The 16,923-nt window shown below is 33.8% G+C and overlaps 1 protein-coding gene across 2 annotated transcripts in view; it reads left to right on the top strand.

Annotated features, from left to right (window-relative positions):
- LOC115883140 (sprouty-related, EVH1 domain-containing protein 1) overlaps positions 1 to 15,105 on the top strand; it is a 70,957-nt gene extending 55,852 nt beyond the window's left edge. Inside the window, exons 4-7 of one of the 2 annotated variants that reach the window (XM_030901452.1) lie at positions 6,062 to 6,132; positions 6,197 to 6,356; positions 9,554 to 9,759; positions 12,101 to 15,105. In XM_030901452.1, the coding sequence (XP_030757312.1) occupies positions 6,062 to 6,132; positions 6,197 to 6,356; positions 9,554 to 9,759; positions 12,101 to 12,436 (773 nt within the window). In that variant the 3' untranslated portion in view covers positions 12,437 to 15,105. Of the gene's footprint in view, positions 1 to 6,061; positions 6,133 to 6,196; positions 6,357 to 9,550; positions 9,760 to 12,100 lie in introns of both variants that reach the window. The other variant, XM_030901451.1, reaches the window with a different exon arrangement.
- The last annotated feature ends 1,818 nt before the right edge of the window (positions 15,106 to 16,923 follow it).

The following is a 16,923-nucleotide window of genomic DNA, read 5'->3' as shown; positions in this document are numbered from 1 at the left end:
AAGAGAAATCTACAAAATAAAAAGTTATTATTGTAAACATATGTTGAATCCGGACGGATCATTTAGCCAGTTTTTTGCAGTAAAACGACGAACTTTTTACGGTTTTCTAAAAAACATTAGGCCCCAGATAGATATTAATATCGCTCTTATTCCTCGTTTCTGTGGTATTTAGATCGTTTATTAAAATGGTCTTAATTAACGGGACAGCGCGTCTAATTGCGAAAAGGTTCCGAAAATGCCGAAGCCTCACATACACATCAGACCGTGGCGCGTGTGTCATGCGTTTCTGGGAACCCGTCTTTCCCAGGATTGTTAAACAGTTCGCTCTTTTGTGACGCACACTCTCTTTTACATACAATAGAATCTCGCCTGTGAAAAAGACTTTAATTCCCGGTATAACCAGGGACGGACTCGATGTCCCCAATGTCTTTGTCTTCGCAAAAGGGCCACGTAATAGTTTCAGATATTTTTGAATAATAAATACATTTTGAACAAGTCATATGTCAATAATGTCTATACATTAGTGGCTGGTTCATTTCTTGAAAATATTTCTGTTTTTTTTCCCAACTAAGAAGAAAATCTACAAAATAAAAAAAGTTATTTTTGTAAACACCACTACGTTGATCCAACGGAGGCCAATTTATCGGTAGTATTTTACTAATAAAACAAATTTGACTAACGGATAAAAATGCTCAGGAGGTATATCTTCTCCCGTCATCAGCAAAAAAACACAAAATACAAAGAAAAACTAAGTATTTAAAACAGGGTGCAATGATCAACGGATTTTTTTTTATTTTAATCATGGATTTAAATAAAAAAAATCAACTTATTTAAAAACTTATGATAAATCGAAAGATAACTGTAAAAATTATAAAAAAATTTTCTATAAAGCTATAAAAAAGTATTCCTATATACCCTGTATCTATTCATCAAATAAGTACAAAGTTACACTTGCTGTGGTAACGTTTAAATACTTTAATAGATCGAAAAAAAATTGTAATAACATATAACACATATCCCTAATATCTATTCATCTATTAAAATTTGGACCGATTTTTGAAGTTACTTCGTGTGAATCCATTACACTTAATGGCAGAGATTTATTTTGAAATTGCGAAGTGCCAGAAATCCGGTATTTGAATAAATTTTATTCGCAAACTCTAGTACAGGACTAGTTTCTTCTTATGTTAGGTTATATTTTTATTCCCGAGGACTCTTCAATGTTAAAAGATAAACTGGAGTCAAGGCTGTTTTATACCTTTTTAAACGGTTTACCGACCCGTACGGTATTTATTTATTTGTTTGTTTATTTGGGTCAAAATTAGAAATTGAAATTTAAGTACCTTCCTGTTGTCAGATTGATCTGAAATTTGGTACACACCTTTAGTTCCGATGACAATACAATATAGTAATATCAATAACATTGTAAATCTAAGATGGCCGCCGGTACAAAATGGCGGATTTCATATTTTTCCACAACCCCCTCAATATGGGTATACTTGTATTCATTTAAAACTTCCCAATATGGCGGACTTCAGTATGGGAGGCTTAAAAAACGAAAATCTCTAAACTAGAATCGACTGTACTTCAAATCGTTCGAATTGATAATCTGTGGTAAATCCAATTGAACTTGGCTGACATTGACGTTTACGGTTCCTTTTTCTAAATATTTTCATTATTTTTCGAGTTTTTATTCACAAATTCTACTTGATTTTGTTCTTTTATTTAACCTGCAACCTGCAGTACTAATTATATAGTTATAAATAATCTTTTCACTGATCAAGAAACGACGAATAGGCTGGAATATAAAATATAAGAAACTTAAAACGTATTAGAAAACATTGACTCGTTCACAAATTCGTGAAAATAAATTAGTCCAGATGTTTGTAAAAAAGGTCTCTAATTATTTTGAGAAGTTTCCTCGTATCAGTAATTTTCAGGTTTGTAATATGTACTAAATGATAATAAATAGATTAAAACTTATATTTCAGGAAACAGCGCGGGCATTACAGATTGTTGTAAATCAGTTTTAAAATATAAAGAAGGTTTAAAACGGATTTAAAAGTTTTATTTTTCATTAAAAAAAAATTACCAATTTTCGTAACTAGGTCGGCCATATTGAGGAACTTTTAAAAGAATAGTACTATATCAAATGAAAGGGCTACACTAGTAGAATACAGTGATTATGACAAAATTTAAAATCCAAGATGGACGTCGTTACAAAATGGCGGATTAGGTGAGGGCATGAGTAGTCGTGTCCAGAACAGTTGTGTCCAAGATTGTGTGACGTTAGAAGGACAGATAAAAAAAAATAGGTGTGATTAGATGTACCTACGTAGTTAGCGGTAGCTTTACCACCCAAGTTAAGGTAATAGGTTAAAACGTGCTGAGGACTGTATGGCATTAGGGTGGCTAAAAATGTAATGTCGCAAGCGTTTCCCCTCAAGATTGGGCGCCTCTTGTTGTATATTATAGCTTTGCCCCTCTACTGGACCTCTGGGGTCGACCGTTAAAATGTCCATTACTCGTGGGAACAACATGGAAACAATAAATAAAAACACAAACAAAAATAAAAACGAAACTGCTACACAACGAAAAAGAAGGCTCGAAAAGGCGAAAGAAAAGTATAGAACGAAACGTGCAAAAGAAAGTGAAAATGAAACCTATAGTCGACTACAGAAACGAAGAGAACGGTTAGCAACAGAAACACCTGAGCAACATGATGCCAGGTTAATAGCACAACGTGAGAGACAAAGGCAGCTGGTAGAGTCAGAAACACCTGAACGTCATGAGTCTAGCATCACAACGTGATAGACAGTGAGGCTAGCATCACAACGTGATAGACAGAGAGAGTTGTTAGCGGCAGAAACACCTGAGCGTCATGAGTCTAGGCTGGTATCACAACGAGAGAGACAAAGAGAGTTGTTAGCGTCAGAAACACCTGAGCGTCATGAGTCTAGGCTAGCATCAGAACGCGACAGACAGAGAGTTTATTTTTAATAAAATCGATAAAATATTCCTTTAATAAAGTTACTAATAGTTATTTTTTATACAAGACGATAATGCAATTTTATCGTCGTGTATAAAACTAATTTCTTTTTTCATGGCGTGTTACGTTTTAAAAAATATTCAGAAATTATTATTTCAAGGAATTTATTACGAGTAGAAATAAAAAATCGGTAAAAAAACTTTTAAGTTAAACGGTTTTATCTTATGTACACTGAAAACTAGAAAATAATAATAACAATTAGGTATTTTGAACTTCTAGTTTAGAAATATTTTAGTACTAGGCAGAATAGCTTTTAGGCATATTAGTCTAAAATAAAAACGTGGGGCCCCTCTGAAATCCTACCTATGGCAAAGCATATCTTTATACTTTGGTAGATCATGAGCTCGGCGTTCGCTGGTGAAGCCGCTACGGCTGGTTATTGATTGTCAAAATCTCCAGTTACGATTATAGTAAGTCGATGCAATCCACATTAGTATAGAAGAAAGTATTACAGCAATAGTTAATGTGCCCCACGTTTTTATTTTAGTCTAATATGCCTAAAAGCTATTCTGCCTAGTACTAAAATATTTCTGAACTAGAAGTTCAAAATACCTAATTGTTATTATTATTTTCTAGTTTTCAGTGCACATAAGATAAAACCGTTTAACTTAAAAGTTTTTTTACCGATTTTTTATTTGAAAACAGCTGAATGTTGATCAAGCTAACTTCCGCCTTTCCTAATTTATCTTCAGTTCATTCCAAATTTCTACCGACATTTTGTTATGTATAAGTTTTGTTATGTAATTTGCACTTTGAACATTAGATGATACTAATTTTATTCTCGACTTAAGAGAGTCATGACTATTTCCAAAAAAATCCCTTTGATCTAAGCGGCCGATTTTTTTGCGGAAATAGGGGCATCGGCAAAGTTTACAGAATAAAATAGGTCGGTGACCGATGTGGAAAAACGACACGTGCCGTAGAAATATTAATATTGTCAATATCGGGCAGAGTTACAAAGATTTAGCCATTTAAGGCGGGGGACCACTGCGAGCGAAACTAAACTAAGCCAAGCGAAGATAAGATTTGTAAAAATCAGCTCCCATGCTTTTTAATGCATCAGCGGCCACTTGAGCGAAACTAAACGAAAATATGTGAACGAAGATTGAACTCGTAGTTTAGTTTCGCTCCTTTTAGTTCGTGACAGGTTCCAGCGAAGTTTTCGCAGCGATTAATTCTCTGATAGAGACACAATACGAAAACGCAGCTAACTTAGTTTAGTTTCGCTCGCAGTGGCCGCCTACCTTTGGATAGAAGTTTAAATAGAAAAATGATTAAAATAAAAAAAATCCCATTTAAATGAAAAAAATCTTATAAAAGTCAAAAAATTGTTTTTTAAGAAATCATGATTTTTTTTGCACCCTGACAACCTTGCAACACAATTAGCAAATACGTCTGGATACGTCTATTACGAGGGTTGTCTTTTATATTTTGCTCATAGAGGTCGAAAAAAAAAACAGTAGATAACTTTTAAACACCCTATTGTTTTTAGAAGTATTCTCCACGAAAAGAAATGTAGATATTTTTGTATCCGTTGGAAACAATTCTGAAAGCAGTTATTCCACTCGCTTGTTAGTACCTTTAAAACTGCGTTTTTGATGAAAACTAACTTTTTTATCTCGTAGATTATTGGGATCTCAGAAACTAGTAGAGTTGCCAGGTCATAATGGCATCATAAAGTTTTAAAATTCTAAATACTTCCGAAGAATACATATATAAAAAATCGAAATATTTGCGATTATAATTAATATGTACCATATAATAAAATAAATTTTATATTGTCATTGTTATGTTTTCTTTTAATTTGGTTTAAGTTTTTATTTTATTAAATATTTTAGGAAATTCCCCAGAAAGTCCTGTTTATGGTGCCACTTTGTAGCTTTTCAGTTTCACCTATAATTATCTAACTGTTTAATAGAATGAGTCATACGGTCATTGTTTCAATTAATTAGATAGTGTGTGTGTGTTCTTGCAATCGAGTAATATTCTCTAAAACTACACTAATTATGTACTTAACATGTGTATATCAAATAAGTTCCTTTTTTACTTGCTACACAGTTTTTTTATTATTACACTTCTTATGTGTATGAGTCATAATGAATTATAATCCATAATTAATATACCGAGTGCATCTTAAAAGTGGCTCACCCCTATAACTCTTATTTTTTTAGATAAAAAAATTATAGAGATTTGGTATGTCAACTTTTGATTTTTAAATGACATGAATATTTCTACTTCGATAGAAAATGACATGCTGAATAGAATGACATATGAATAGAATATCATATATATCAACTTTTGACATTTTCGCATATGGTTTATTTGAAATTGTAACATGCGGTTCATAACGACAATTTGACTCGAAATACCAAGTGTGCGGTACTAAATCATTCATAAAAAATGCTTTTTCCAAATATGCTAATGAGCCACCCTTGTTCCATTTGAAAAATTGAGATATTAAAAATACGATTTGGGCATCTTTTACCTGGCCAGGACAAGACACGAAAAACAGAAGATCAAAACTATTTTTCCAAGGCTCGTTGATTAAAAATTAGTGTTTTTAACACATTTTTGTCAAAACAAAAATGTCAGAAGTTAACATATGATATGTCATTTTATTCAGAGTCTCACTTTCTATCGAATAAATTAACAGAAAGTAATGAAGCAGGAAAAAACAAGTGAATACGCCAATCAGTCCTAATTTATGTCATATACTAACATACCAAATTTCGTTTTTTATCTGAAAAAATAAAAAATTCTAGCGTTGAGCCACGTTCGAAACGCACCCGATATTACGTGATTATTTAAGAAAAATATTTTTTTTGCAAATCCTTTTATAGTATTTCCGAAGCCTATTGGAAATACTGAGACTCAGTTCGTTTGTCCAGATGATTACAGTACGAAATGAAGAGTCCCAACCTAGGCTGTTTCAATTGACTTCGGAAAAACTATATCTTATATGTCTTAAAATCAATATTATTCTTGTAAATACATAATTATTTCATTTTGCAGGTTTTTCCACTACGCCTCCTTCAATGATCCTTCCAAAATGTCCCCGAGAAGTTGACGATGACGTGTTCATGGTAATATATTTTGTCTTTTATTTTATATGTATATATTGTACTTAACATAGTTCTATTTTCTAAGACATTGGACTTGCCTCGCGATCCCAAAGACTCCAGAAGCAGCACGGACTCGAATAGTAGCGGTAAAAGTGGTGCTCCTGAACACCTGCATAGGATAACTTACGTTGGCAAGGACAAACCTGCCGAACCACCTAAACAGCCCACGTATGATCCACAAAAAGGTATATAATGTAATCGTATCGGCCTGATTATACTAAATCTACTATAAGTAATTCTCCTGTAAGTATACCGACCTGGTCATTTTAGAAGTGTGGTCTGGATTTTAACGTGTAAGACAGTGATGTAGGCAGCTTAATGACGAATCACATTTATTAAAGAGAGAAATATTGTCGCGACCTAGCTTGGGGGTTGTTCGCTAGGGTCGCTATACCAGGTTCTCTCTTTTAATCAAACAACCATTAGAAAGATATGCATTTATTAAATATACAACTACATACATAACAAATAAGTATAGATAACAATTTGAGGAAATGCCTAGACTTAAGGATTCAAGACTCAAAGAGGTACTTACAACAGCATCTTGTCTGACTGGCTAACTTCTGTCTTCTACTGATTCACTCGCAATCAACCGACTGACTAACTTCGACCAACTGACTACTGAACTTCGACTAACTGACTAACCAGCTAACCGACTAACCCCCACTAACTGACTAACCAACTAACCCCCTTAACTGTCTTCAGCATACCCTTTTATATTTGTCCGCTCGTCCCAATCATCGGCGGGTGCGTCATAAACAGTTTTCTTCGTATATTTCCATCACCGATGTTTAGTACGAGTTTGCCTTGAAACATCACGCTACATCGACCTGACTTTAATTGTTTTAATTAATAATGTTTACTATAAGAACATGTCTAGGTCGATATATACGTGAACGATTCCCTTGGGTCTACATTACTAGAATTATATGATTTTTCTCAATTTGATGTAAACCCAAGTTGGCCTATATTTAAGTCTTGGCAATATGTTGGGTTGGTACATTTCTTCTACGCGGTATTGCCGGATTATGCATCAAAATTTCAAACCGCAGAAGTAGGCGTTTCCGAGAAATGTTCCATCTAGGGTTGAAACTTTATTTTTCACAATTAGTTACTCATTTTACTACAGCTGTAATGGATTATATTTAGCTTAAATATATTATCTTCATTTCAGTAGTATACTTGAAAGTTTTTAAAATAATTTATTCTCTTCTACACACAATTTCTTACAAAGGTAAAAACCGACAACACTGTATGCCGGTTTTTATTTTGTCTCTCTGTCTGTCAACCGGTCATTTATATTATTTTCTGTCTTAAGCTTGATTTTCATGCGCCCGTTATCCGTTGATACGATCACAGATTATAAACTTATCGTCAAAGGCATTGTTTTTCGTGGTTCCGATTTTCGGAGTCGCGCACTAGTTAGGATACTAGTTTGCGCACATAGCACGCCCACTTTTGGCCTCTAAAATTATGCACAGCGGCTGACCGGCCCAGTTATTACGCTGTTTAAACGCTAGTTTATTTTTGGTTTGGTTTTTTTTTAATTTTACTCGTTTGCTCATCGTCATAAAAAATCAATTTTTGTGCCACGAATTAGGGACAAGATTTTTATCTGTGTACAAATAGTATACCTAATCTGTGATACGATAGTCCGACGGCGCGGCGCTCTAATTGGTCATAGCGTTTTCGCGCCACTTTTCATCCGTAAATTGTTTACTCCAGCCCGTCAACAACAACAAAGATCGTACGACAACGGATGTTTTGACACTTTTGTCGCGCGTCGGGAAAACGATAATTTTAAGAAAGCTTGTTCTTAAGTACATATCTTTTGCTATGCTCTCTGTGCTGTCCTGACCAAAGTGTGGGCCGTCTGGCTGCCGGTAGACTACTGCGGTTCATTACAGAGCATCACTTCTGTACAGGGTATCCCATTTTCGTGTGTTTTACGGGATTTCTTGTTTAAGAGTAGAGATACATACTTTTTTATGAAACTAAATATGCTACACACAGGTTTGTCCTAGCCTCCTAAATTCCTGAAATACAGGGCCAATTTGTGATGCGCAGTAGTGAACAGATGTTGAATACAGATATGATGCGCAGTAGTGAACGCAACGTCTACTGACAACCAGACGGTCTGCACGTTGTTCAGGAGACCAGGTTAGCATAGCAAAAGATATATTAAAGAACCAGCTTTCTTAAAATTCTCTCTCGAAAACGTTGCTAGCTCTTAGACTATAAGTAAAATATGGAAATATATGGAAATTATCGTTCGAGCACTACAGCCACTTTTCCTACCAAACGTGGTTCTGTATTGGCTGTATGCAAGGAAATATACCACGTGACCCGATTATATAATACTTGGTAGGTTACTTTGCTGTCCTTTTTTCAGAAAAGTCTTTACTAGTCTTATAGGAATTTTACTTATATGACTCAATCACTGGGGTGTATTTTAACGCCTAAAGGCATATTCACACAGTCAGTCAGATCTCGTATCGATCTCCAACAATTCTATTGGCTATAAATTTTCGAAAAACGTTAGCCAATAGAATTGCTGGATATCGATACACCGATCCGCCGTTCTGTTTTTTTCTACGATGGTGTGGATGCACCCTCAGTTACGATAAAGAGAATATAGAATAAAGACATAGAAGCCCCATATAGGCATGGAAGCATTGTGCAAAACACATAATGCAAAACAAAAGGTATTAACAGTGATTAAATTAATGATATATACAAATATCTAAAACTAAATTTTAACTGTTAACTAACACTATACTAATATTTAAAAACTAGAGAAAAATGATATGTGATATATTATGTGGCTCTGCTGCTTCGAGATCCTTATCACCGAGTCTGCAGCAAAGATTTCCTTACAGCATACACAGATTCAGGAAGAGGCTTTTTCAGGTGATAGTGATAGATGACAGCAGTTTCTTTGTGTTTTTAGAAGCTTTGTGTTTTTAGCCTGGCTATGATGTCTGTTTGTGTGCTTCTGTCTGTTTTTCTAGTGGTCGGTCTGCTTCTTCTTGAGATTTATTGCACTATGGGCTATACATTTGGGTTCAGATTTAAATCGTATAATATCAAGAACTACAGTAGTCAGTAGTCATATATAACTCGTCGTCTGTAAAATTACTTATTTCCGCAATTTTTTCATAGAAAACTACACATGTGTAGTTGAGGAACTAACTCAATCGGAGGACAGTTCTTACCGAATATTATATGAATAGCCGTCGCAAAATTTGACTGAATGAGACTGAGAGGTTACGGCAAAGGAACTGACACGTGACTGACGTGTGAATGGCCTTTAAAGTTACACACGGACCAGCTTACATTAATATATGCATTAGACGCTTACGGTGTTTTCTTAAAACAGCAGGTGCTGAGTATGTTCAACTGCAGCCGCGACACGAGTATTTCTACGTGGAAAACCCCCTAAGTCAGCAGCCTCCACTGCCTCCCACGTGGGAATCCCCTACCGCGTTGAAGAAAGCCTCTCCACCTTTACCACCTCAACCGCTGGCGGAAGTGTTCAAGCCTGTGGTGAAAAGGCCGCAGCACTTTGTATGTCGACATTGTAACGAGGTGAGAAAGTACATCCTGGTGTTTTTTTGTTATAGTCTTTACAAACCTGTTTTAAACTAACATATTATTCAAATCTATAGTATGTCCAACGACAAAATAATGGATATTAATAGATGTCTATTAGTCATTTTAATTTTAAAGTATGTTTATTTAATTTACAAAGAAATAAGTTGGTACAATTGGCACACATACATCACAACGCACAGCAGGAAATTAATACATTAAAAATTTGAGTGATAAGTGATTACTTCAAAATATTGTAAAAAAAATACTGTATAAAACTGAAAAAATATAATTGAGTAATTTTATTTAAAAAAATACGGTATGTGTTAATCCAAAACAAACAAGGGTGTATTTTAAACAAAACAACACATACCAAAATAAATATAAAAAAGAACTATTTCTTACTTTCAAGCTTCAAGAAACTTCCTGCATTTATTCTCTTATTTTCAATATAACTTATGTACAAATAAAAAAAAATAATATTGCACAGGAATAAATAAAAACAAAATATTTTATTAATAATAACACTTACTGAATTTTATACCTTAAAAGTTGATTAATTATTAATTTTAATCTTAATTTTTTTAAACCAGTACCTTTTGACATTATCTGTCTGCAGTACTAAAATCTATTATTTCGCTATCGTGTGTTGTCGTGATTTTACAGTTACTCTAGTTTTTAGTACCATATACGAGATGGTATACAAACGTTATTGGTGTATAAAACTCTCTGTTTGGGCACAGAATATTAATTATAAACTGTGCTCTGGGTCTACAATTAATTTTCCATAGATTTTTCCTCCACTTAACTTTTATACACAATACACACAACTAATAACACGGAACCAAAATAATTCGCAAATATAGGTATTTGATATAATTTCACGCATATTATAACCTTATGCAAGAGTTTGACAAGCCTTAAAAATCTTAAATCGAGTTCATCCGCATTTGCGTCAGTGCATCCTTCATCGAGGTTCATGGTTCATTGTTGTGTCACTCGAATTATATTGAAATATGATCTGTCATTTTTGAAATAAACCAATAAAACTGGTTAAAAACAGCAAGAGACGACGCATGACTGATTTTTACATAAACCAATCCAAAGTTAACTTAAAAAATATTAGAAACTTTTTTTAGTGAAATAAATAGATTGTATGAACGTCATCTGCTTTTTTTCTGTCATCGTCTGATATAAGATGCGCTGAATAAAGAAAGAAGAGCAAGTATTTTTCCAATCGATTTTTTTTCCGATTAAATGGTTACTTAATAAATCTCATTTTTCTCTGTCCTGCTTAAATAGGGATAGTCATAGCGACTTATTTCTAGACACGTAAATATGGACCCAAAACTCTTTATTGCCAGCAGTGTATAATAGTATACTGGGGAATCCCGGACTCTGCTAAATGTCTACCATACTGGCAACTCTTACATTTGGGTTGGTATTTACATGCGTGGAGGTAAATCGCATAGGGATCTTATGGTGGGTTCATACAGCCAAATAAAATAAAATAAGAATAAAATAAAATAAGAAATAAGGAATTCTTATTTGTGTGCGTTCATACAGTCAAATAAAATAAAATAAGAAATATATATTTGCTCATGCGCAGTACGATGAGGCTGGATAAAAGTTAACTTTTACGATTGTTTATAGTAATTTTACCATTTATAGTATATTTATTTATTCGTTGCCTACTATATTATACATTTTACTTATGTGAAATTATAAAATAAATTAAATCCAAACTGAAAATATTTGTAGGTTAGAATTAAGCATGCGCAAAGCCGTTTTCACATAAAATAAAACAAGAAGTTAAAAGATAAAGACTTCTTATTTTATTTGTTATTTTATTTGGCTGTATGAACGCATGTACGGTATCCCGTATAACCAACTTTCTTATTTTATTTTATTTTATTCTTATTTTATTTTATTTGGCTGTATGAACCCACCATTATTGAGTCGAAGTGAGAGAAATGCGACGGTGTGCTGTTGCAGCGTTGCCACATTTCTCCGGAACTTTCCCTATCAAGTAAAGTAAAATCACGATCGCAAACCGCTTATTTCTAAAAGACTTTTTTCGAATAATAAATAACTAGATAAAATTATTAGATATGTTTCTGAGCATTTGAATTGGGATGATAAGGATATTCTAAGACATTCTCTAAAGACATTCTTGTTTGTGTTCATACATGCTCTTATTAGGGAACGCTCTCGCACAATGATTGTAAACGTTCGCGAACATTTCCTTGTCACAAATGAGAACGTTCCCTCCATTACAACACTAAATACTTCACAGAATATAATAATTATATTAAAAATTGCTTTTTCTTCTTTCCAGCCGTTCACGAGAGACCAAAACAAGCGCGGCTCGTGCAAGTACGCCCCCGACGCGGTCCGCTCCGTCGTCCACTGGCTCTCCTGTCTTCCGCTCATCAACTGCTCCATGTACCACTGCGCCGCCGACTCGGAGGGCGACTTCCAAACGGACCCGTGCAGGTGCCGGGGCGAGGACGAGCCGCGGGACGCGTGCGCGCGCCGCTGGGTCGGCCTCGCCTTCTTCTCCATGGTCGTTCCCTGTATCTGGCTGTACCCGCCGCTGCGCCTGTGCCACGCGTGCGGCGTGCGGTGCGGCGTGTGGGGCGGCCGGCACAAAGCGAGCAGCGAGGCCGCATGACCGTGGGAGAGCGAACTCAGTACGGAATTCAGTTTCGTTTAAGATTTGGGGTGGATGAATGGTGAGATTGAAGAGGAGGAGGAAATAGGTAGGGTTACGGTAGGAAGAGGTTTTGATGTGTGCTGGTAGTAGTGAAAAAAGGAAGTTTGCTGATGAGTTAAAAATAATTTGCTGTAGAAACAAATTCTACTGTAGGGCATGTAGAATTATGTTTACGGGGTTAAACGTTGACATTGCAAAATAAACTAATCTTTCCATGTATTTATCATTCACGCCGGTTCGAGGCCAGATCGGATATCTGAGTAGTCTGTGAGTAAGAGTCGATTTACACACTCGCCAAGTCGGTAAGCCATTGTCAATGATATGGCCGAGGACCACGGTTCAGATTCTGCGTAAACAAAGTAGGCTCCGTCGAGATTAGACTTAACAGCCAAAAGGAGACGTTAACTGAAACTACATTACTTTTTTGAAGTGAAACTTCTTTACGCGCGCTGGGAGTAAAAATTCGAGGCCGTGACACACGAGGTAGCGCACAGAGGTTATTCTTCTAGAATTAGGTGGTAATAAATATATATTCAAAAAATACATGTTTTAGAAAGTTGAAACATATATTTTTTAAACGATATTCGGAAAGTGAAGTAGATTATATAAGTAAAATAAATTAGTTGTATTTTATACAGGGTGTTTGTTTAAATAAGTCCCTAATATAGTGGATGTTCCTAAACGATATGCTAGTATTTAGTAGATGCAGATTCTTAGACCCATTTTAAGAAAAAACACTTCATATGAATCTATGTCTCAAACGTCATAACTTTTAAGATACTGGGTGGTAAAGTTTTCCGAAAAGAATATAAAAATTAAAATAAAAAATTATATTTTAGGTCGTCCTCGCATTTTACCACATAGACTGTGTTGAAAACATATGTCAAGACATGTGTATTTTGCTCTTCAAAGGGACTGCCTTCATACCAAATATATTTGGTATAGATAAATAAAAAAATTGTCTCTAAAAAAATCATTTTTGAAGTTCTTGCCACTTCTTGGCAGCCAATTTTAGAATGACTCTTTAGATAAAATGATTAAGCTTGATTTTCATGCATCCATTGTCCGATACGATGATACGATATTAATTTTATTGGTTGAATTTAAAGACTTCGATTGGTTGAAAACGGTTAACCAATATCCGTTAATAACGGTTAACTATCCGTTGTCCGACGACACGATGATACGATATTAATTTTATTGGTTGAATTTAAAGACTTCGATTGGTTGAAAACGGTTAACCAATATCCGTTAATAACGGTTAACTATCCGTTGTCCGACGATACGATGATACGATATTAATTTTATTGGTTGAATTTAAAGACTTCGATTGGTTGGAAACGGTTAACTACTAGAAGCATTTAAATTCATCCAATAAAATTAATATCGTATCGTCGGACAACGGATGCATGAAAATCAAGCTTTACTCATAATAAAAACGTCTTTCGAAAATAAATATGAATAAATCCTGTATTTGGCAAGTTACAAAATCCAGTCTTACGAAAGACAAATAATGTTTTACAAAACATTTAAAAGAAATCCTTTTTTCTATTTTACACGGGACGTAAATATATTATTATGAACTTACCCCAAAATACTTAAAAACACCAACTTAGTTTAAAAACTCGCTGCCTAATTATGCAAATTAAAACTTTAAAAATTCAAAGATAAGCGTCACAAAACCAATAAAGTAATCAATCTAAGGAAAAATCAACTTTGACGTTGCGCTTAAGCAACCTATGTTGAGATAAAAAAATATTGTTGTTTAATCATGTCTCTGATTTGTTAACAATTAAATACAACATCAATCGTAGGTTTTTTGATACCTTATTTTTCGATTTAATAATTCCTAAAAAAATAAAATTACCTTTGTATAGCGTCACGAAAAGTGGTTAACTATCGAAAAAGTGGTACTGGTGCTCTGACTGCCAGCATGTGTACGAGAACAGGCGTTGCAGGTTAAGCGCGGGTACTCATTAATCGAGCAAAGTCGCCTGGCTGTCTAATGAATAAGCTGTGGCGTTATGATGTACAAAACTGCCCGCTTTGAATCTGAAAAATAAATCAGCAATTTTTAGTCAAGAACCGTTAAAAGGATATTGAAATGTTTAAGACGATGTCACAACAATTTCACACTATCTAAGCGCACATCAAAAACTCCTCAACGCAACCCTAAATCACTTAGACCAAAGTAAGCTTTCTGTCGAAAAATCTGACTGCCGACGTAGCTTGTACACGAACAGTTTGTTAGTTTCCTACCAAAAAAATGAATCGAAAGGAAACAATTATTTAATTTCTATTTTTATATGTTTTTGTTTATAGTTAATTTAAGATTTATATCACTAATCGATAATGCAAAAATATTATCTCAATTGCTGCCACGCGTTATATTTTTCACTAAAAAACGTAAGCAATATGGTTTTAAATCGTTTAGATTTTATCGGAACTGATTTCTATGAGTATTTTTTCTGGGTTTTTACTGTTTTTAGTAATGTATGTGCACAGAATTAATTTATATATGGTAATCGCAAAACAATTTCCGATGCACGTGATCAACTTTGAGTGACCGGCGATGGCGACAGCGCTGCCAGATTGTGATGGATTTATGAGATGAATCTTAATTTAAAAGTGACAAACAATATTATTTAGATGATAATATTTATTATATCATTTTTTAAAGATTTTTATGTTTTATTTTTAATTTAATAACTAATATATTGGTAATTAATTGATTTATTTGTTTTATACCTTATTTTACTTATTACATATTGGCAAAAACTAGTCCATTATGAAGATTATTTTAAGCATTATTATGGGTTATTTATTTATTGATGTACATCTTACAAGCGCTTACAACGCCATAAGTGGTAATAACAAGTAAAAGGGTGCTATTAATGCACAAACTAATAATCACAGAATTTGATAAAAACTAACGTAAAAATAACTTTGAAAGTGGTGTAATGTGCTTATCAAACTTACTTCTCTGGCTGCAGTCAAAGGTAATAAAGGACTTTTATTGTCACGTTCTCGTTCAAAATAGTTTATCAGGGAAGCTACAAGCTCTTTCCTTCGACTGTTTAAATGCTTCGGCATATTTTCAACACATAATTTCAAGAAATGCAATACAAAAACTCGAAAATTTAGTTTTTAAAAGAACTGTTTGTGCTTTTAAAGTACAGTTTTTAAAAAAGACTATGAAAATAGGCAAAAGAACGAGAATTACTCACAAAGATTCAAGAACAACACGATATTATACAAAATAATGACTGACATTAGGGTAATTGTCAAATAACAAACGACAACCTTGCTGAAAACGGCACAATGTGACCAACCTAGCGATAATAAAATTCGGTTTAAATTAATTTTTGCAGCTTTAATCCAGATAAAATATCTATTACAATTATTTGCTCTATAAAGTCAAATGAAGAGCTGCTTGGTATCTTAAATTATACAACAAATTTAAACCTTTTTGGCCAAAATTTCATTTAGTCAGGAGTGTCAAGTCGATATGATTGATGACGTGCATCGGAAAATGTTTTGCGATTACAATAGTAATATTTTTTAATTAATAAGTGAGATCAACAATATCCAGTGACAAATATATTTACGACACATTTTGACATTTATAGTTGTTTAGTTTTTAACTGTTTTCTCACTGTTTTTACAGCTATACTTATACAATATGATCGAAAAAAAAAACGGCGTCAGTGATGGCTATGAAATGAAGGTCGTTGTCGTTTTATAGATAAAAAATTATATGGGGAATGTCATTGATGTTCATTTCCAAACCAACCGGACGCCGTTTTTTTTTCGATCATACGATATTTACTTGTATGGTATTTGAATTCCAGAGCTGTCTTGATTATTAAACTTTGCCTTTGAGCGAGACATACCATGTGACCGAATAAAAACGACGTAATAGTAGGCATAGATATCTTAGTTCGAAATTAACTATTTCTATCTCTTTGAGAGTAGCAGCTGATCGTGAGTTATGCAAATAAAACCATTATTAGATAAAAAAATATATACAAAAGAAATATAAATAACACAAAATAGTACCATATGATAGAAAAACAAAGAATAGAACATGCTATTTTTTTTCAAACGCCACAAATAATTGTTTAAACAATTTTAAACTTTCCAAGTAATATAAAACGATTTAACAGTCATACCTTATATGTAATTATTTTTTTAATTAACTTTTCTTTGACCAATCTAGTATATTTTTTTTTATTTAAAGGGTTCTTGGCTTTTGGTCAATATTAAACTTTTTTTGGGTTTAGGAAGTGTTTATTACATAACTAACGTTTCGGTTCAGTTTTAACCTTTTTCAAAGTCTACAATAATGTATTATCAATAAAATACAACTGTTATTACAACAAAAAATATAAATCAAACTTACCACAGAACCTACATTTCTACGGCTAATTGAAACTACTAATTTA

This window comes from Sitophilus oryzae, unplaced genomic scaffold (genome assembly GCF_002938485.1).
Source record: "Sitophilus oryzae breed Bouriz unplaced genomic scaffold, Soryzae_2.0 scaffold_1818_pilon_pilon, whole genome shotgun sequence".
Classification (NCBI taxonomy): Eukaryota; Metazoa; Arthropoda; class Insecta; order Coleoptera; family Curculionidae; genus Sitophilus; species Sitophilus oryzae.
This window is presented reverse-complemented; position numbering and strand designations above follow the sequence as displayed.